At 41.3% G+C, this 22,609-nt stretch overlaps 2 protein-coding genes across 2 annotated transcripts; one reads left to right on the top strand and one right to left on the bottom strand.

The window, feature by feature from the left end:
- Positions 1 to 150: 150 nt before the first annotated feature.
- Positions 151 to 6,588, bottom strand: asb2a.1 (ankyrin repeat and SOCS box containing 2a, tandem duplicate 1). Its single transcript, XM_004573163.6, has 10 exons — positions 6,469 to 6,588; positions 5,482 to 5,832; positions 5,040 to 5,150; positions 4,780 to 4,949; positions 4,554 to 4,709; positions 3,789 to 4,034; positions 3,520 to 3,691; positions 2,409 to 2,979; positions 1,866 to 2,019; positions 151 to 1,764 (listed from the first exon to the last, which is right to left on the bottom strand). Exons 2-10 carry the CDS (start codon positions 5,823 to 5,825, stop codon positions 1,637 to 1,639), a joined length of 2,052 nt encoding a protein of 683 aa, XP_004573220.1. The 5' UTR covers positions 5,826 to 5,832; positions 6,469 to 6,588; the 3' UTR covers positions 151 to 1,636.
- Positions 6,587 to 20,425, top strand: LOC143412702 (uncharacterized). Its single transcript, XM_076874263.1, has 6 exons — positions 6,587 to 9,444; positions 9,539 to 9,632; positions 9,724 to 9,786; positions 9,899 to 9,961; positions 10,078 to 10,244; positions 13,052 to 20,425. Exon 6 carries the CDS (start codon positions 13,060 to 13,062, stop codon positions 13,612 to 13,614), a length of 555 nt encoding a protein of 184 aa, XP_076730378.1. The 5' UTR covers positions 6,587 to 9,444; positions 9,539 to 9,632; positions 9,724 to 9,786; positions 9,899 to 9,961; positions 10,078 to 10,244; positions 13,052 to 13,059; the 3' UTR covers positions 13,615 to 20,425.
- Positions 20,426 to 22,609: the final 2,184 nt, after the last annotated feature.

Genomic DNA, 22,609 nt, shown 5'->3' with positions numbered 1-22,609 from the left:
TAACCTCTTCCATCACCAGGCAGTGAAAATTGGCTGGTAATGGAAGAGTTGACTTTGAGGTGAAGCAGCATCTGATGAGGAGCTGGGACCGGGTTAGGACTGCTTCAATGTGGACCTTAAAGTTGCTCACCTGGAGTGGGACTGAAGTCGATTCAGGATGATGCTGGTTGTTTTCCTGGTAAAGTAATATTTTGTTTCTTCCAGGCTAGATTTAAGGCCCTTTCACAATAAAACAGAATCGATTTACATCAAAACATCAGTAAACAGTCAAATCAATTAACTAATCAACAGTCTTTGTTAGTGAGGTACAGAGACTTAAACACAGAGATGAGAGGTTGCTGTGCTGTCAGCTCAGTAACAATTTATCAAAAACAGCTGACAAAACATCTGTTCACCATCACCACTGCTTCTCAGACTAACAGCAAATCTTTGTAACAGTTCACAAATCTGTCTAGTAACAGACTGAAAATGCTCTCACTGTACACTAATGATGCAATTCTGTTCATCTGAACATTACACTAGAGCACTGCTAAATTATGAGCTTATCAAGATATTTCAGAATATTCACTCAAACAAGGTGAAAATGAATGAAGAAACCAGATTCCAGTTTAACGTGGAATAATTTAAATATTCAGGGACAAAAGTATGATTAAGAACCTACAACTCAATAATGGATGGATGTATCTTCCTTTTAAAATGCTTGGTGAAGTCAGATTTGTTTTATCAATTTATGAACAATTAATGATAAAAAAAAACAGTTACTTTGGGAAATAAAGCTTCTAGAATCATTTAAAGAAAATTAAACAAATAATTTCAAACCTTGCAAAAAGCAGTTTAGATAAAGTGAAGTCAGGAAAGCTTTGGACATCTTGTCTGCTTCTTCGGGATATTAACCCTGAGCAAATCAGAATATGTTTGTTTTTGTATTTTTTTTTAATCATTTCCCCGTCAAGTTGATTTTTTTTTTTGTCCTTCCACAATGTCATGAGTTGAAAATGAGGATCACAGTCTTTCTCCTTGTTTCTTTTGTCATTAAAAAAATAATTATTTCTATTCTTTCAGATTATTCAGAACAAGAAACCTTCAGATCCTCAAATGATTCCTGGGTAAATATGCAGGCCTTGCATTGTTTGATCAGAAAGACCCTCTCAGTCTCCATTTAGGTGGGAGTCATTAGTGAAGACCTTCAGGAGTCTCCCCAGATGATCAGTCTCAGTGCTCAGTGGTAACTTTATTGTCCCCAATGGGAAATTGATTTGCAGTATGTCAACACATCAAACAACACAAACACACACACACACACACACACACACACACACACAACAACCCCCCCCCCCCCCCCCAAAAAAAAAACCTTTGAGTCTGGACTTTGAATCACTCAAAATCGGTCAGAGACAGTTCAGAGTCATCTTGGCTGTTTAGGCCAAGTCTTTGTGCCCCCTGGGGTTTGACTTGTGGCATTTATTTATTCAAAATCCAAACTAAAAAAAAAAAAAAGGTTCGTGCAGCATTAAGAGTGGATTACCACTGCTGTCTCCAGCACCATCAGGGTACCAACTTAAAAAAAATAAAAATAAAAATCAGAGCTAATCAATAACTCTCAGTCAAACCATCCAGATTATAAACATCAGTCAATCTACATCAACTCCTGATGCTGCAGGAAACGGATCAGACCCCCAGGGAGTGGCAACTTCTTCAACCAACGGCGACCAACCAGGTGAAGAATCTGCAGCCTGCAGAGATGCAGCAGTGGGCGCGGTGGAGCTGAAACAAACAGACTGGTTAGCCTGGAAACACACTAGAATAACTATTAACACTGAAATCAGTAAAATTGCAGAGGAATCAATTATCACTTTTTGATTTACCCGCTTTCTCCTTTATGCAGGTCCATTCAGAGTAACTGTCCAGGTGTTCCATCAGTCTGGAGCAAAGAGTCACATGGCCGACGTAATCCAACAAGACATCAATAATTGGCCCCGCCCATCGACAGATACTGGGGACGGATATCATCTCACAGAACTGTCAGTCCGTGAGTGTATCAAACAATTAGTTACACCTTAACTTTATCGTGAGGTCACCTGAAGGCCGTACTGTGATTAGGCAGTAAGGTTTTGCCAGGTACTTTCAGGTATTACCCAAGCATACAGCCCAACTGCATGCACTCAGAGCTAGATTCAGATAACCTGGCTTATGTACAATGTTAATGATCACTGTTAGATAATAAAAAGTTATCCTGGATATGTCTTTAAATGTCCCCTTTTCACACACATTAACAAAGTTTTTAAATACCCCGTTTCAAACAAGGCCACCTGAGTAGCTATGGTAATGGTTTTGTTGTTTTGATTTTTACCTGGATTTGTTTCATTTTACCAGATAAACATAAAATTAAAAGGAAAAATAGAGGTCACCTGAATGGCTCTTCTTTGGACAGCTTGGTCGATATCATGGAGTTCATCCCTCTCTGTTCGACTGGTTTTGATTGGTGGGTGAGGACGACTGCCATACACACAATTGAAGCAGGAAAGGGCATTGCCTCCATGGTCTAGCAGGTACTTGAACATAGGCAGGTACTTCATTGAGAACATGTACACGGCAGGGAAAGTAGTGGGGTGGGTGGGGATGGTAGCATTGATCTCAGCGCCGTGTTCTACAAGCAGTGTGATGGTCTGGATGCAGCCCTGCCTTGCTGCTACCATCACAGGCTTGAACACATCCAAGTTTGGGTTAGCGCCAGCAGTCAGGAGCATTTGCACAGCATCGATGTTGTCGTTGATAACAGCAAAGTAGAGTGCCGTACTACGGCGGTCCTCGTACAACCTAGACCACTCCTCTGATAGTTGGGTGTTGACATCGAACCCTGCCCCGATTAGAGTCTCCAGGACATCATCACGGTTACGCTCTGCTGCCATGTGCAGAGGGCTAATGCCAGTCCGCCGGACTCTGGCCTTACTGGTGGCTGGGATCAACATGGAGACTATGCTGGGAACAGGAAACACCTAGCAATTAGCCTAAACTGATACACCTTAGTCACGCTTACGGACAGAAACACTTGGTCACTTACGATCAGAAACAGCTGGGGCATTTACAGTCAGAACAACAATGGCAACTCACAGCCAGAAACATTTTATCCACTTACAACCGGAAACACCTCGGCCCTGTACAAGCAGTAAAACCTAGTGCCCTTACAATCAGAAACACTTCGCCACTTATGGCCAGAAACATTTTGGCTACTTAGCACCAGAAAAACCTGGGTCACCTATGACCAGAAACACCATGGCCAGAAAGAATGCCACTTGTGCCCAGGAACATCTGGGCCACTTGTGGCCGAAACCCCATCGCTACTTTGGTCTAGAAACACTGGGAACACTTAAGGTTAATGCTGTTGCTCCCTAAAATTGCTCCAGATACCTAATACCTGGATGAGTCAAGGTAGCCACACTTAACACAATGCCACTATTAAATACCAAATTAACTCCAGTGAGTCTGCACAACTCGGTAAACATTTCATAGTGTACCTACGTGTCACTTCCTCTCTGGGCGGCAACATGAATAGGTAGCAGTCCCCTCTTTCCTGGTTTGTTGGCATCAGCATTCTGGGAAATGAGAAGCTCAACGACTTGTTCATGTCCATTTTTAGTGGCTTCATACAGAGCTGTCGCGCCATCAGCTGCCTGGCTGTTGATGTCAGCACCTGCAAAATGGGAGATGGGGTGGGGTCAAAGGTGGAGTTAATTCAGTGGCAACAGAGGTGTTCAGTGTGCAACAAGTTCATTAACCACGTTATTTACCATGTTTGAGCAGAAAACGCAGCGTGGCGAGCTGCCCACTCTGAGCAGCGGTGAAGAGTGGTGTGATGCCATACATGTTGCTGATGCTGTGTTTGGCACCGGCCTTCAGGAGCATCTCACAGATGTCCAGGTTGTTTCGGCTAACAGCTTCCTGTAGTGCTGTCCACCCTTGAATGCAGCGAGTGTTCACCACTACTCCGTGGTTCAGCAACACTGCCACAATTGCTGGGTTGCTCCTCTCACAGGCTACAGATTGGAAAACACATAAAAGGGACATCTTGATACATTCTCAATTATCCAGGTAAGTAAATCTCCAAAAGTAAATCTCCAAAAGTTGATTCTGTTGATCTGAACATAGTGTTTTCGGTCTTCCACTGAAAACGCTACGTCCAGATGAACAGAATCAACTTTTGGAGACATAAAAGGGACATTTCACCCAAACAAGAATCAGATGCAGTTGATTCAAGCTGGGACTCATGCTGGTATGACTGCTCGGTCTATGTTTATAAATTGGCAATCTCCAAAATATAGTCCACGTAGATTAAAATTTCATGCAGAGCTGGTCAAATTGGTTGTTTTTAGTGGCTTGGTGAAGCTGTTCCTACTGGATGTCAAAGAGAGTCTAATCTCCTAATTAAAACTTATGAAGATGGGATAAAAATCCTACATTTAAAAAAGGTTAGGACCCTTTCATCCATTTGCATCATCATTTCTGTTTTTCTTTGGGGGGGTTTCTCTTCTCCATGTGTGTCCTGTCTCTTTTACCTTTGTACAGTGGTGTCTCTTTGTCATAGTTTGGGATGTCAGGATCAGCTCCTCTTCCCAGGAGCACCTCAACGCATCCCAGATGCTCTCTACTGACGGCAACCAGCAGTGCTGTCTCGCCATGTTCTGTCCTCTTGTTGATCATCCCAGGCTGAGCTGCTCAAACCAAAGATGGTATTGCAGGTGTGCTCAGTTGTTCTCTGTAATTTTGAATAGGTGAACCTACCTGACAGCAGCATGCGCAGAGAGGTTTCCTTGCCGAACCACGCTGCCTGGTGAACTGCCAGCCAGCCCGGTTTACTCGGCAACATCAAGTTTGTTCCTGGGCACATTGCAAGTGCTTTCACTCTGCTTGCATCACCTTCACGGATTGCTTTGAACAAAGGTTCCTCCTCCCTGCAGTGACAAGACCAATCAGCCAACTGGAACACCTTGTTCAGAGGTGAGTCAAATGGATGTACATGTTAGGAGCAGAACTAAACTCACTCTTCAGGTTCGGGACAGATGTGGACCAGACTGCCATCATGTCTGCGATATGCCACCATCCTCTTCCCAGAACCCGTGACAAACAGACTGATTGTCCCATCAAATGTCTTCCTGACGAGACAGCAGCCAATTAGGACACAGTTCCAAAAAGAGAAAGCAATCAGAGCACAGTCACAAAGACAACAGCCAATCAAACTACAGACAAGGAAACTACAGTCAATGAGAACACGAAGACAGGATTTGCAGCCAATCAGGACACAGACACAGAACCTGCAGCTAATGAGAACAAGGACACAGGGTCTGCATCCAATCAGAACACATTCAATAACAATCAATCAATCACTCTACATGCAAACTCATCAATGATCCGAAGCTCTAAATATATTCAACTATCCACATACTTGGTCAGAAGAGACTAAGAATAAAAATGGAGGCTACTCACGGATCAGGAGGCTTTTGAGGTGGTGGGTTTGGTGAGCTGTAGTGTGCTGTGGTCTGTGCTTGAAATGAATTTTGAGCTCTGTAGCTGGGCTGGTTTGTGTTTATGGCTGGGTTCAGTTTGTCAGGACAATGAGAAGGCTGGACACAGCTGGGGGTACTGGCACTGATGGTGTTGTTGGCACTGATGGTGTTGGATTCGGTGGTGTTGCCATGTGTGTCAGTTAGGCTGCGCTCAATTGCAAGCTGCAGCAGCTCTTCTTCACTCAGATTACTATAGAGAGAATAATCGTCAGAAGTCAGACTGGAAGCAGATGATGTGGAGCGAGAGATCCTGGGTCCTGCCATGATGTCACTGTAACAAATGGGAAGTGACACCAATCAGATATTTATTGTTTCTAACTTAATCGTTTTATCACGTAAAGAAGCTGCAAAGTCTTTCTGAACATACTTTGTACAAACTCAGTGTTTGATGATTTAAAAAAAAATAAAAATAACTACAACAAGGTTTACCTGCAAGCTTAAAAGCATGGAAACTCAAGCGCCCCCATGTTCACTACCAACAAATACTGGACAAACAGCTGCTAAAGACATGCTGGTAACACTTGGAGGCAGAAAGTGTAATATAGTTCAAAGTTCAAGTTCACCAGTTTAACCAGTTTGTGAAGCATTAATCTCTCAGATTATTTTACTGTTAAAGTTTTGTGTTTTTTACAGATCTTATCATCATCTGAGAACAGCTCTGATTGAAGTTGGTGGCACACTCACAGCGATCATTTTCATCAGGAGAAGAGTGGAATTACCCACAAAAAGCACCTTTTAATGTGTGCACTCAGAGCCTAAAGCAGACAGCCCAGCTTAATGGAGAAAATTAATAACAACCATCTTGATGGCCAGATAAACAAAAAGAAGGAAACTGAGATAAACAATGAGCCAGAAAAACTGAATGTCAGATTTCAGTCTAACAGCTTCAGTCACTGAAGTTGTTTACCACTGTCAGAAATCCAGTGTTTCCCTTGAGTTTCAGCTTCGTCCTTTCCTCCGTCTGTTCTCCAGCTGTCTGTCTGTAATCTAGTCTGACCCCAGCGTGGGGGTGGGGGTGTTACTTAAGTTTTATTTTAGGAAGCTGCTATCAGAGCTTGTTGACCGGTCCACCTCTTCACTGCTCTAATGTTGCAGGTAGAGTCACATGAAGCTGTATCACACAAACAAATGCTGAAGAGCTGTTTCACAAACTGGATCACCCCCAAAATAATCCCAGACCTGCTCAGAGCTACAGATTAACTTCAGTTTTAACTCTTTTTTTTTTTTCAGGATTTTGAAGTTGCTTCATTTACTAAGGTACATCACAATGTAGCAGACCTAACTTGCTCCAGGGCATCTTATTTTCCTAATTAGAGACTCAATGGCAGGAAAATTCCACTTACTGACCAATCAGACCTCAGGAAAAAAAAATCACTATTCCTAGATGATCCCTTAGAGTGCAGATTGCAGCAGGGACTAGAGGTTTTTAGGAGCGTCTAAAGATTCTTAGTGAAACTTTATTTCTGTTTTTTTCCTAATGGCCAAAAATGTCATTTAAAAAAAGATTTAATAACTCTATAAGCCTGACCCAAAAAGAACTAAGTATAAATCTCCACCAGGACTGCAAGTGAAAGAATAAAAACTGTTAGAAACCAATCAGAAACATTACTTACCAGAACAAACAGCTGCCATTATCCTCACGATGGAGTGTCATAGTAATAGGTCTGCACAAGGCAAGAAAAACATAACCTTCACCTGTCAAGGATTGTTAAAGAATAATTCTCTATATGCAAGTGTATACTTAACACAAGTATGTACGTTTTTCTGTGCCTCAGTGCTTTCTATGTAATATTTATGCTCTGTTGAACACATCAGATTGCAACCTCTGGGGTTAGTATCATGTCCATACTCTGACCTGCAGACTGGAGCAGCCAGGGATCAAGCCACCAACCCTCTAATTAATACATGGCCTTTTCTATCTCTTGTGCTACAGCCACTACTAGACCATATTTAATGCAAATGTTTACATTTTAAAAAAATTTGTGTTTATATCAGTGAAATTTTAGAGCTGCCATGACTGAAATCCAAAAACTTTCCAGAATGAATCCCAGATCTGTCTCAAGTTACACCAGAGTTTTAACTTCAGCTCAGTCATAACTTTGTTTATTCAAAAGTCTCCACACAAATCCATGGATTGTTATCACGGCACGCATGTGCGATTGTGTTATTTTTAGACTGAGCTACTGAGAGTAGTAATACGATGGCACCTGTCCAAGATGGCGGCCAACCAAACCGGTTTGACAACCGGTTTGACGGGTTTCGTGCGTGTGCGCATGCGCGTTCAGTAATACGATGGCACTAGTCCAAGATGGCGGCCAACCAAACCGATTTGACCAGTTTCGTGTGTGTGTGTGCGCATGCGTGTTCAGGTGTGGAAATACCACAGGGGATCAGAGGGGTTATATGAGTTTGTGTTTTTAACGGGGTTTTAATTTAATCAAACCATAGGGTTTTTAATTAAACTATTTTTATCACTTAGGTGTATCGCAACATTCAGTTATGCATGTGTTCTTAAAAGCAATTCTTTGTTTCTTGTTTCATTCTTGGCGGAGTGGAAGCTGTTTTGGTTCACAGTGCGCCTTAACAAAGAGGGTGTGCTCTAGTCAAAAGTGTTGGTAATAGTGTTTTAATCACACTAATTTTCTAAATCTGACAATGTCTCAGCTTGCAGTGAGGCATGCATTTTATTTTATAAATGGCGCAAATGGGAATTTCTTCTGAATGGGTGATGTCAGCATGTTCACAAGCGTTTCATTTAATCAAACCCCTAGTTTTAATTTAACTAGTTTTTACACATCTACTGGGGTTTCTTTCCAGGGTTGATGCGATCATTTTATTTAAAAGTCGGGATTTCGGAATGTTGAACTAAGAGTGAGACAAAGCCAGCTAGTTTTTTAACACAGTAAATGTCACAAATAGCATTCAGTCCTTTAGAAAATAAATGCTATAAGCAGCCAGTATTGCTCTTTTCAAACTAATCGTCTTTTAAATACACTCATTTTGTGATTCCGGTGTCAACACCTTGCACCGATGCAAGCATTTTATTTATTTAAAAACGGATCAAACGGGCCATTTCTTCTGTAAGGGGTTTCATGGTTTCAGAGTAGTTTTTAACACAACAGATAGTCGCAAATAACATTCAGCAAACGCTACAGTGATACTTCTAAAACGCTGCACACAATGTCGTCTTTTCCCCCAAAGCAACCAGTATTGCTCTTTTCAAACTAATCGTCTTTTAAATACACTCATTTTGTGATTCCGGTGTCAACACCTTGCACCGATGCAAGCATTTTATTTATTTAAAAACGGATCAAACGGGCCATTTCTTCTGTAAGGGGTTTCATGGTTTCAGAGTAGTTTTTAACACAACAGATAGTCACAAATAACATTCAGCCCTTTAGAAAATAAACGCTACAGTGATACTTCTAAAACCAGTCGCCCAGACCCGCTCCAACTTTTCAACAGCTGGCTAATTGTTTGAATTTGTTCAGGATTGTAAAAGCCCACCGCGGGTATCACTAGTTGAGAGTACCATGCGAACAAGGGCCCAGCCTATTGTTTAAAGTGGCCGGTATTGGCTCTTTTTGTAATTCCTCGACAAGGTAAATGGGGCAGGTGTACCAGTCGGGTGGCGACCCCGCCTATTGTCTGAAGTATCGGCTCCTTTGTAATTCCTTGAGAAGACAAAAGCCCTGAAGGGTCTCATTTAAATTGATTGGCGACATACCTTTTCTTTTTGGAAACACCCACCCTATATAAAAAAAACACGCTCAGAGCCCGAAACCCTGAGCCATTTACGCCTCAAGATTCGCTGCAGAGCACACCATTTTCTTTGCGATCATCAACACTAACATCGTTCTTTATAACATGGCCATCGTAAACGGTAAGTAAAACAAAACCTATTATTGGATTTTTAAAAAGTGTTATGTTAACATATTATAGGATATTCAAACTATTTTTTTTCCCTAAAACAAAAGCTTAATTTTTAGGAGTTCGGGAGAACGGCCCAGGGCCCTTTTCTTTAGAAACGGGCGCTTTTACAGCTGGAACTAGTCCTCTAACAGGCACAAGGTGTGTACAGCATTACTGGATTTTAAAACGTATGTATGTTTTAAACTAGCGATTGTTTTAAATTATGTAATAACGTTTTTGTTTGTTCCAGGGTTAACAAACTGAGCGGGAAAACATTCAGACACCGCGACCACAGAGCCCAACCTTACATCAGGTGTGTATACAACGGGATGTATAGTTGTGTATTATTTTTTCAAAAGAAAAAAAAATTTAAAAGAGGTTTAAACAATTACAAATGTTCTAAACTGACCGTTTTACACCTACAGAGCCACGCCAGAGAACCGGGTGTGTGGAGAAGCAGGACCATCCCGAATAACGCACACTACAAGGTAAGCATAGGCATATATAAATTAGATAAAAAGAGATAGAGAGGGAGACACGCTTATTCAGTTTGAAATGGGTACATGTATAAAATGTTTTAACACATGTCTATCTATCTTCACAGACTGCAGCACAGCACCCCTCCTCATAATGATCAGGACACCGTACGATTCCAGACGTTTTTGGAATGTTTAAGCAGTATCGACCTCCCAGAACAACAAAAACCTGGAGCTTTGTGCAACAGTGGAGAGTCAGAACAGATCTTCATCAGCGAACCTGCAACACCCCCGAGTGAGTGGCTACCTCGCGATTTCTCTGATGTTTTTGAGTACAGTATATCAGATTTTGATCTAGTTCATATACCCACCACCCCAGAATGTGACAGAAATAGCATTGATTCACGCATAGATTTCGAAGAAGGCGGCATAACAGACTCTCAAATATCACCGGCGTATGATGCTTACATGAAGCTTCCAGACGCTCAGCCTGCTGAACAGAGTCATATAGCTTCAATAGCTGATAAATTATGTTTGATTGAAGCTAGACTCAATCAATACCACCAAGAAGCACAGGTACAAAGGCAACAGTTTACCAAATTCATAAACAAAGTGTGTAGTACATTAGACAACATCTGCTATGTTCTATTTAAACCCAGATTCCTTTTATAGTTTGCAGTGAAATTTCTTAAACCATTGTTTAATGGGACAGAAGTACAAGTCACTCTTTACTAACACACTGTAGATAAGTTTATTGCTGAACGACACAGCTAGCAGTCCCACACACTCTTTAGATTTTTGAAGTTTTGTGTGTGATGGTTTTGCCTCTCACACCTTACCCCTTTCTCCCAGTATCACAACAGTATGACTCCCAAAGTACGACAAACAAGGACTCTAAACTCAGAACAGAAAGATACAGTTGAAAGATTAGTGATATCTTTTATGATGCGTAATAAACTACACCCTCTTCTTCTCTGTATTTATGTTGTTTGCGTGCGTGCGTGCGTGCGTGCGTGCGTGCGTGTGTGTGTGTGTGAATGCCTTAGAAGTCAAAGTATACATTAGCCATACTTACAAAAACATTTTTAATTTCATTTAGAACTGAGATTCTAAGTTGTAAGCAGAAATCGTATGCTCAACCAGGAGTATGTTTCCCCACTTTCACAATGCTGAGGCATCAAATCCATGATCCAACAGATGGTTTGTCACACGTGGGCGAGAAGGGCAAGCCAACCCTTACTTACACAACCTCACACACTATAGATTTTTAAAGCTCTTGTGTACAACGGTTTAGCTAAAGATATAACTTCTACTTTTGATAAAGATCACTCCCTCTGCATATTTCTTAAGAAATGAAGTGTCTTTACTGGGATATTTATTGTCAAACTATGCGATTTTCCAAATGTGTGTGGAGTAAAATGTTGTGACCAAGAATCATTCAGGATTAACAACACAAACTGTTTTGATAGCAGAAACAGTCTGTCTTATAGTTCCCATACTTTACCGCTAGTTTTACAAACACATTCTTCTTCATATCGGTTTAATTGGTTTTTTATGAAACTGATTTTTAATAGTACAACCAAGGTCTAACTTTTCCTAGCTCCCCAGTATAAATGCAAGAATTTTGCAGACTTTATTGAAACTGTCACAATTTAACACTCAATGCCATAAACAGAGTTGATCCATGTTTCTATGGACAGTGTTTCATACATCAACAGCTCTGAAAATCACTTTTAAAGTAATGTAGAACATGATCTCTCTCACTCTCAGCGTCTCTAAAAAACCCAGCAAACTGACAATCACCTCTAAACAAGGGGTCAGTTTATAGGCTTTTTGTTTGTTTGTTTGTTTTGTTTTTTATCAGCCGCAACACCATGTAATGCATGGATGTTAGACTCTTTCACCAGACCATGTTGCTAGCCCAACCACCAGGCTCAGGGTCTCTGAACTCTAACCCTGGCTCTGGCTGCCAAATGTGCCTCTGACCCTCTTGTGCCTGTTCACCACCAGACTAAGTTTGTACTCTCACCTACTAATATTATTTTATTACAGGGCAATATTCAGCTAGGTTACTACTTTGACTTTCTTACTTTGAGCACATTTCCGAGCCCATACATTATCAAACTTTTACTTGAGTATTTCTGACACCAGCTATACTTTTACTTAAGTAAAAAAAAAAAAAATGCCTGCACTATCGGTGTAAAGCTGTCTTTAATTCTTTAACAGTTCATGCAACAATTATAAATTAAACCTGCACCACAGCTAACTCTTTTTAATAACCAATAACAGGTGTATTTCTTAGATCTACAGAAACAGCCAAAACACTCTGCTTGTATAATGCCATATTCTCTCCCAGCGTACCCTTGTCTCACAACAGGGTGATTCCCAAAGTACGACTCAATAAACAGAGACTCTAAAACCAGAACAGAAAGATAAAATTGGAGGATCAAAGATTAAGGTTTGTGTTTTTATAGCACAAAGTAAACTGTCCCCTTGTCTTCTAGGCCTTTGCGTGCGTACCTTAGAAGTCAGATTATACGTTAGTCATACTTCCAAAAACATTTTGAATTCCATTTATAACTGAGATGTCAAGCTGATATCAGACATCTTGTGCTCACCAGGAGCATGTATCCCCAACTTCAAAACCTTAAGGTGTCAAATTCACAAACCCAACATGGGCTCATTCAACACAGGGGCCAGAAGTGCATGTCACCCTTTACTGACAAACTGTAAATAAGTTCAATACAGGGCAACGCGGCTAACAGCCTTGGAAACGCTTTACATGAAATAAAACTTTTTAGAAAACCCTTTACAAGAATAAATGTGATGATCTGTTTTACCTGAATCAAATGTATTAGTTTGTTTACTTGAAATAAAATTTATTTTGGAAACCCTGTACATGAAGTAAAAAGTATCATGTTGCAAGTTCTGGCTTTAATATTTCCAGCTGATAAGGAGACGTTTTGCATTTCAAACGCTACATATCCTACCCGCCCTTTAAGATCATCCCACTTCAGGATCACGCCCCACCTTCTGTTATTTTAAAAAAAGACCGCCGTCTCATTCCTCCAAAAACCTTTTTTTTTTTTAATCTCAAAACAGCGAGAAGGATGGACTCTGCACCCCTGCGTCACACTGAGGAGGAGGACAGTTCCTCGGACGAGGGCTCATTAGTACCTGACACGCCCGGTTACTATAGCCCCTTGGAGAAGCAGCAGCAGCAAGCCGTCGAGCTTGACGGTCGGGCATCTTCTTTATTTATCGATACCGTGAAAACAGCTGTGTATCACCTAGTCAACCTAGTAATCAACAAGTACCTCACTGACAAATGCAACGGCTGCAAGTTTGATCACCCCAGCCAGAGACAGCATGAGTGTCTGCAAGTGTTGGTGGATGACTTTTACGCTGAAAATTATTACAGCATCAGAAAAAGACTCCTCACCCCTCGCTTCATTCCTTCCATTCAACATCTGCTGATTGCCCGCAACATCAAAATGGACGACGTCAAAGTCCGCATGGTGGCGGAAACTCTCTTGCACGAACTGAAATCGGTAAGGAAAGTCTTTGACGCCATCGCCGAGGCATACCACAATCTGGTGGGGTTGGACGTGGTGAAAATCGGGCAGCTACGGTTGGTCACAGAGTGTTACAAAGGAGGCTGCTAATGTTTTCTCTGAAAGACTGATTCTTTCCAAAAAAACAAAAAACGTATTGTACCGTATCTTTCAAACAGCTACCCTGCTTATTTTTTCAAACATGCATCCAGATTTTTTCTTTCTTAAAACATGTAACCTGCATTTACCACATTTTTAAAAGCATGTATAATTTTTCAAACATGTATCCTACATTTAGCGCATTTTTAAAACATGTATCCTGATATGGCCACCCTTCCAAGGCCCTGACAAATTACCCGAATCACTATGGGATAAGGATGGCAGCCACTATATGACCAGCTTCTTAAGATAAGAAACATAAACTTTGTTAACGGTATACCCGAATCTCTTGCTGATGACACCCTTCTGCCTACAGAAAAGAACAATTTGTTAATTATAGACGATGTAATGAACGACGCAGCTAACAATTTAGAAGTACAAAATGTGTTTACAAAGTATGTGCATCATAGGAATTTGAGTTGTATATATCTAGTTCAGAATTTGTTTATTCAAGGAAAATCCAGTAGAACCATTTCCTTGAACACTAATTACCTAATATTGTTTAAAAATCCGAGAGATAAATATCAGGTTATGCTTTTAGGTAGGCAAATGTTTCCGGGTAATACTAAATATTTTATAGAAGCGTTTAATGATGCCACATCCACAACATACGGGTATCTTTTAATAGTCTATAAAGCTAAGACCCCGGACTATTTAAGACTCAGAACAAATTTACTATCAGACCGTCTGGTTGTTTACATTCCAAAACAAAAATCAGCAAAGAGGTGAAAGGATGTCATCACGCATGCGGAGGAATCTGTCTCTGTTGGAGATGATATACAGGGCTCCTCCTACTCTACGCAGAGTTATTATTAGTAATTCAAATTTAGATTTTATCAATGCATTGTGTGAGATAGCCTTTAATGTATTGCATGGTAACATTCCACTGACCAATCAGCAGTACAAACAGCTAAAAAAGAAAAAAACAATAATCAGACTGATTGCAGACAAAAAAATAAAAACTTTGAAAAAGAGAAAGACAATCAACCAATCTGGAGGGTTTTTACTGCCGTTATTAGGGGCTGCAATCCCTTTCATAACCAGTCTGATAGCAAACAGGTGAAAATGGAACATGTGCAAAAGATGTTTTTGGTACCCCAACATCAGTTGGACTTAATAAAGCAACAGCAGCAGCAGCAGCAGCAAACAGGCAGCATCAGACAACAGTCTCAGCACGAGTTGGATAAGGAGATGTTACAAGTGTTACAAGATTCTGACATAGATGTGTATGAGAAGGCTAAAAAATACAGCGATATTCTCCAAAGATACCTTACCCTTGTGAGACAAGGTGCCCGTGAAAAGAATGTACTGTCTTTATCATTACCTGAACAATTTAACAGGGATGTGCAACCCCAGTCACCGGACACATCGCCTGTTCATGGTGATGCCAGGGTGAGGGATCTTGTTGCGGAGAATGTTTTAACACACATACCTAAAAGGAGTAGGAGGAATGCAGAACTTATTCTATCAGCGGTGAACCGTTCGCCACACTTGATCTCTTACAATGACAAAGGCGAAATTGTTGTTGATAAACACACCATCCCTGGTTCACACATTTATGATCTAATTAAAGCCGTCACAACCACACACACACCTTCTGAGGGTTTGAGACCTATCGGCTGGACAGAGTTTTTAAAAGCTTTCTCAGATTTAAACATACCGTTATCAGCCATATCTAACACAGGCATACGTAAGACCGTCGCCTTGTATAAAACCGATCACACACTGTCTGAAGACCGTGGTTTTTTAAAACACACACCAAAAAAGAACACCCCCGGTGGACCGCTGCGACATAGTACACTAAAAAAAATAAAGAATAAAAAAAACAAATTAAAGGGGGGTCCTGTAGAGTGGTTGGATTTTTGAATTCAGGTTTTTTTTTTCTTATTGCAGAAATTGTTTTTCTGCTAAAAATATTTGCTGTTTGGTGTTTTTCTACTGTTATGTTGTTTTTTTTTCACTTATTGCTGCTAAATTGTTTTGTTTTATTTTCTTTTATTACTGTTAAATATTTTATGTCTTTTATTACTGGTTAATGTTTGATTTCTTTTATGTTTAAACAAAGTATGTTATGAATCTATATATATATATATATATACGAGATTTGATAATAAATACCATTGACTCGATTAAATCATGCTCTCATGTTGTTTTTATTATTATTCTCATTAGTACATATCAGTATCCACATTGCACACACACATAATCACTGCATACAGCAACAGGTTGTATGTTGTTGACAAATCGACACACCATAGCATCATTACAAATTAAATCAGACCCATACATGTTAAGCAGGCGGGCATAAGATACACCATTTTGCATATGATATAAAAAAAACACACAATGTTGACCACATGTGATGGAGAAGTCGTTCTGCACTTGTTTTCCTGAACATAAAACAGTGGAACAGTTTTTTAGAAGAAACATCTTTATTGCTGGGGGAAAACTGTCTAACGAGTGTCCAAAACTATCAAAAAAATAACCGCGTCTGTCTCTCGAAATATAAACAGCAAGCCAATGTTCCCCTGGCATCGTAGAAGGGTGGGTGTTTACAATACCCATAGCGGGGAGTCTTTGAAGCCGTTCTGTGGTTAGCTGATCATAGGCTAACACGCCTAGGAAATGTGTGTTTTTATTGATAATGCCGCCGACCACGGCTGATAGTTCTATAGTGTTCATGACCGTTTTTGTCTCAATAGTAGTCCAAGAGCACCTGTCTCATGTTAGATATTTCAATGACTGAATCAAATACAGAATAACACAAGAGGTTCACTGTACGGGGTAGTGGATTTCTGAAACGGGTTTCCAATCTCACGTTCCCAGTTTTAATTAACGACACATTCCCTGAATGTCCTTCGTCAGCTTCCAGATTGAAACAGAATAAAGTGTAGCCGTTACCAAAGTCGTCACGTGTTATGGCCAAGGATCTGTCCTTTAAATGTCTTCCTGTGGTTTGTATCAGCTGGTAAAATTCTCTGATATAGTGTTTTCTCTGGAAATTTGGTTGGAATGGTTTAGCAGGATAAGCCTGACAATGCCATGGTGCAATGCCTTGCTGTGTGCAAGTCTGACGCTTGGTGATACACTAACTTTCTTGACAAAGAGACTGGCTGAGACAATTTTAACTCTGTATGCATTGGCATCCGCTGTCATGAGAGCAAATTCGTCTTTAGAGCGCACAAATTTCAGCGACAGGTCGATTCCATTAAGTAACAGTTTTTCTTGAAAAAATGTACTGGTGCAATCAATTCAACAATACTGCTATTTGCTGTGTAGCCACCTCTGGTCACCAGACCCTGGTTCTCTCCTTCTATAGATGTGTCATTCATGTGTGATGATGTATCCTTACAGAATAACCCGGTGCTGAACTGTGTGTCTAAAGTGTCCTTATTATAATTGATAAGACATTCTATCACACCTCTGTATGGATATGTATTGGATGATTGACTAATGAGCCGGTCTCCCAAATTAATATCGACTTGACTAAATATGCTGCATCCAGGATAATTAATAAATCCTACATTAGCATCCCTAGCCAGGTTTGAGCCATCAGCGTTTGTGATTCTCACCCGTGTGTAGATATATGAGTCATTTAGATCCAGGTAATCTTCACCCGACGATGAGATGTAAAACTCGATCGGCCCTCCATCAGTGATTGCAGATACAGGTGGGATTTCAATAAATGTACTTTTCTCAATGCTAGTCTGTGTGTATGGGACAGTAAAAAGATCGAGCTCTGTTTTTACACATTCTCCCGAATGACTGTGTAACAGTGCCATTTAGAATATGTCAAACGCTGCAGTTTTTGAACGACTGGTTCTGGGTCTTTTCACTCTGCGTGACGGTGTCCGTTTGGTGGCTCTCCTGCTAGGTTTTGTGGTTTTACGCTTTTTAGACAACGGCTGCCCTGGGGGTGGGGTCTTAGATGGTTTGGGCGTATACACATACAAGCCGTTACCGTCCTGCTTAGTGGTTGAGGGTCTGGTTATGTTGGTTATGACATCAGACACTATGCCCGATGCGGCTGTTTTTAGGTGTGGTTTGACTATGCTGACTCCTTTTTTAAACAGCGGTACTGCAAATCTAAACAAGCTACGGAACAACCCACCCAGACCTGTCCCATATTGTGTACTGGTCCCAACATACCCTCCGAGCTCTCCACCAGCCTGTGATAAGTAGTATTTTACATATTTTGAGTCATCAGTGTTGTAGACGGCCATCCTTTTTTTTTTTTTCAAAAATGCTGGGTTATCGGTCGGAAGTGTAACTTGACAAACACTTTGCCATATAAAAAGGGTATGTGTTGATTTCGATCGTCTTTCAAATCAATTTCTATGTCGTCGATTAATGTCTTTGACACAGGTGTGTAGTGTGGGCTGTCAAATTGTAGAATAGGCAAGCGGCGGTCATCGTCTGTAATATTTATAGCTCTTAATAACCTCTTAATAAAGATGTTATATTTTCCCCCGTATATGTCTGCGGGGTGTGGGGCATATGTGTTTTTATAATGAAGTACAAACGGGTCTCCTGTTTTGAATCCTAGGATTTCCGCCAGTCTCCCTTTAAATGTGAGAATAGTCCCCCTAGGCCCCATAACACAGGCATGGTTACTAACTGCGTTGTACTGCATTTTAATGTCTCCAGTGGCTTGGTGCTGCTGACATTTAAAATTAAATTCTTTTATTATCTGTTCCACAGATGCATAATGGCCCACAGACAGTTCGATCGTGGTTACGGCTAAGGTTCCATCTTTGACTGGGTCCTGAATTTCCACTTCCGAATCTGATTGTGGAAAAGTCCGCCATATGCGTGGGTACTGTATCTCTATAACAGCGACCTCATACGGCTGATCCAAAACAATAGGTTTTGCTAGCTTTGTTCTAAAATTAGATATCTTATTACCCGGGTAAACATGTGCTGAAGCATTCGAGAAGAGGCTTACATAGAAGCCTGCATTGTTGTTCTTTTTATTCATGCTTTCTCAGTCTATGCTCAGTGTTGAATGAATGTATGTAGAGCTGCGTCATCTGAGTTAATTACGCCTCAACGATGTCTTTTTCTGGAATCCACGAATTAAAGCTGTTGGGCCATCCTAGCCATTTCACTAGCACCTGCTTTTTCCGACCCACTTTTTTTCTAGCCAATATGTTTTCAATTTTAAATGTTTTGTTTTCATCAACAACCACACGTTGTATCTCAGGCTCATAAAATGACCCTTTCAATACCTCTCCTGCTAGATCCACTAGTCTGTACACTGGGGGCTGTCTCCCTATACGTTCCTTGACTGTGAAAATCTCATCGGTGTAGGTCTGCTCGTATCCTTTTCGAAACTTTCCTCTCAGTTTTGATATTCGTACAGTGTCACCGATATTAAATTTAAAGCGCAGTTCCCTCTGAGGTCTCGTTTTGTACAGCGCGTTAAAGACCGACTTCTCATTATGCTTATTCACCTCTGCCGGAGCCATTTGGATAGATCTGTGATAAGCATTGTTATATGCTTGTGTGAGATCTGGTATGACATCTACATATCTCCGGGAGTTGGCTGATGTTAAGTACTTCCACATTCTACCCTTGAAGCTACGATTGAATCTCTCGACAATACTGCATTTAACCTCGCTAGCTGTTGAGAAATGCTTGATATTATATCGCTTCATTAGCTGTTTAAAGGTTGCATTATAAAACTCTTTGCCTTCATCTATTTGTAGTTTCACAGGGATCCTACCCTCACTAAGTATATCCTCAAAAGCAGCTGATACAACAGTCCCTGTGTCATGGTCCCTGTGCCTCCCCGGCCAGCCCAGTGTGGCCACAAGTGTTTGTTGTTTTTCTCTCACTCTGTCTCTCCTACCTGTCTGCCTGGGCGGAGCTCTGATTGGGCTCCTGCCCTTGGCCCACGCACCTGCAGCTGATCTCGAGCGGATTGCAGTTCTCTGGCTCTTAAGGCTGGGGCTCTGAGCTGTTCGTCGCTGGAATATTGAGTAACTCTCGTTAGTATTGCCTGGCTTCCTTGCGATTCTACTGTTCCCGTGTTTGCCTTCGACTTACCCTCGTCTGTGTAAACAGGTTTACCTGGATCAGCCCTTTTGTGACCCCTGGACCCCGTGAGTAGGAGAGTGAGCTGAGCTGCTTGTGTGGAGACTGTTTGGACGAGGAGCAGAGCGAGTGCGAAGAAGTGTGTCTCCCCAGCCAAGTGATCCCCGGGACCCTGGTGTTTCCCCCCCCTTCACGTGTATATAGTGCACCAGTGTGATTAATAAAGTGTTGTTGAACTGTGCTACCTCAGTCTGCGCCTGAGTCCGTTCCACTCCCGTGACACCCTGTCTTGTTTGTTAGACATCTAACCCATGCGTATTTTGAGAATACATCTATACATGTTAGCAGATATCTCACATTATCATTATCTGCCACATATTCACACATGTCAACCAGATCGGCTTGAAACTGTTTGTCGACCCCTGTCACCAATACTCTATTTCTGGGGAAATGGATCCTCGCAGGTTTGTGGAGTGTGTAAGTGTCGTCTTGTTCTAAATAATGTTTGACCTGAGATAGTGGAGGTGTTACATCTGATGCCTCCCCTGCTGCTATACGTAGCTTATTTAAACTGGCCAACCGCGCAGGATGGGCTGGATCATGATATATTTTATGCAATGTGCTTTCCATGATTTACAAACCACAAATGACTAAGATGTTGATGTTAACAAGTCTTTTTATTTAATTTTCACAAAGACACAATCACAGACAATGGATACTTGAACAGCACACAATAATAGGTTTTGTTTTACTTACCGTTTACGATGGCCATGTTATAAAGAACGATGTTAGTGTTGATGATCGCAAAGAAAATGGTGTGCTCTGCAGCGACTCTTGAGGCGTAAATGGCTCAGGGTTTCGGGCTCTGAACGTGTTTTTTATATAGGGTGAGTGTTTCCAAAAAGAAAAGGTATGTCTCCAATCAATTTAAATGAGACCCTACAGGGCTTTTGTCTTCTCAAGGAATTACAAAGGAGCCGATACTTTAAACAATAGGCGGGGCCCTTGTTCGCATGGTACTCTCAACTAGTGATACCCGCGGTGGGCTTTTACAATCCTGAACAAATTCAAACAATTAGCCAGCTGTTGAAAAGTTGGAGCGGGTCTGGGCGACTGGTTTTAGAAGTATCACTGTAGCGTTTATTTTCTAAAGGGCTGAATGTTATTTGTGACTATCTGTTGTGTTAAAAACTACTCTGAAACCATGAAACCCCTTACAGAAGAAATGGCCCGTTTGATCCATTTTTAAACAAATAAAATGCTTGCATCGGTGCAAGGTGTTGACACCGGAATCACAAAATGAGTGTATTTAAAAGACGATTAGTTTGAAAAGAGCGATACTGGTTGCTTTGGGGGAAAATACGACATTGTGTGCAGCGTTTTAGAAGTATCACTGTAGCGTTTGCTGAATGTTATTTGTGACTATCTGTTGTGTTAAAAACTACTCTGAAACCATGAAACCCCTTACAGAAGAAATGGCCCGTTTGATCCGTTTTTAAATAAATAAAATGCTTGCATCGGTGCAAGGTGTGACACCGGAATCACAAAATGAGTGTATTTAAAAGACGATTAGTTTGAAAAGAGCGATACTGGCTGCTTATAGCATTTATTTTCTAAAGGACTGAATGCTATTTGTGACATTTACTGTGTTAAAAAACTAGCTGGCTTTGTCTCACTCTTAGTTCAACATTCCGAAATCCCGACTTTTAAATAAAATGATCGCATCAACCCTGGAAAGAAACCAAAACAGCTTCCACTCCGCCAAGAATGAAACAAGAAACAAAGAATTGCTTTTAAGAACACATGCATAACTGAATGTTGCGATACACCTAAGTGATAAAAATAGTTTAATTAAAAACCCTATGGTTTGATTAAATTAAAACCCCGTTAAAAACACAAACTCATATAACCCCTCTGATCCCCTGTGGTATTTCCACACCTGAACATGCATGCGCACACACACACGAAACTGGTCAAATCGGTTTGGTTGGCCGCCATCTTGGACTAGTGCCATCGTATTACTGAACGCGCATGCGCACACGCACGAAACCGGTCAAACCGGTTGTCAAACCGGTTTGGTTGGCCGCCATATTGGACAGGTGCCATCGTATTACTACTACTGAGGAAAGTAAGATCAGGCCAAAGACAACGTGTAAGCGTTCAGACATTAACAGCGCGAATGTCGGCCTGGGGCTCGGTCACTCAGGCGCAGCTGGCTGCCGGCGGAGCTCACGGGCGCGTCACTGCAACTCCCCCTGGCTTCTGCTCCGCGGCTGCTGAGTGAGCCCTCATCTGGGACTCTCCTCAGCTCTTTCCGGGACAGTGGCGCAGCTGCCCCTCTGTTGGTCTTCCTTGGTCTCTTGTGTTCTGGGGGCCTCTGGATGTCTGGAGTTTTGATCTCCTCCACACCTGCTTCACGCCCTGGAGGACGGGGCTGTGGCCCCCCCACACCCTCTAGCAGATTATTACATGAAGGAACCTTTTAAAAAAACAAAAAACAAGCGCGTCCATGCTCACAGGTGTACACACGGGTGATCACACCCACAAACTACACCCTTTTTGGCTCCTACCTCAAAGCACACTGTGTTCTGTTGATCTTATGTGCTGCACAATAATGTTTAACATTTAGTATTTACTGTCATATTCCCATATATCATTGTGATGTTGTTTATTCTATTACTTTTGTTCTCTTCTGCTTGCTTTCTTTTTTCTTTCTCAGCAGGTGATCCAGGTGATTGATATATGCATTTTTTTTTTCTCTGCCCGTTCTGTTGGTTTTTGTCTTTTGCCCTTCTCCCCCGTCCCTCTTCTCAGCTGTTTCTCTTTCCCTCTTTCTTTCTCCCCTTCTTTCCCCCAGTCAAGTCTGTCCCGTATTCAGTAAGTGAAAATAAAATAAACAATAAAAGGTGAA

The sequence above is a fragment of the Maylandia zebra genome, linkage group LG15 (assembly GCF_041146795.1).
Source record: "Maylandia zebra isolate NMK-2024a linkage group LG15, Mzebra_GT3a, whole genome shotgun sequence".
In the NCBI taxonomy this organism is placed as follows: Eukaryota; Metazoa; Chordata; class Actinopteri; order Cichliformes; family Cichlidae; genus Maylandia; species Maylandia zebra.
This window is presented reverse-complemented; position numbering and strand designations above follow the sequence as displayed.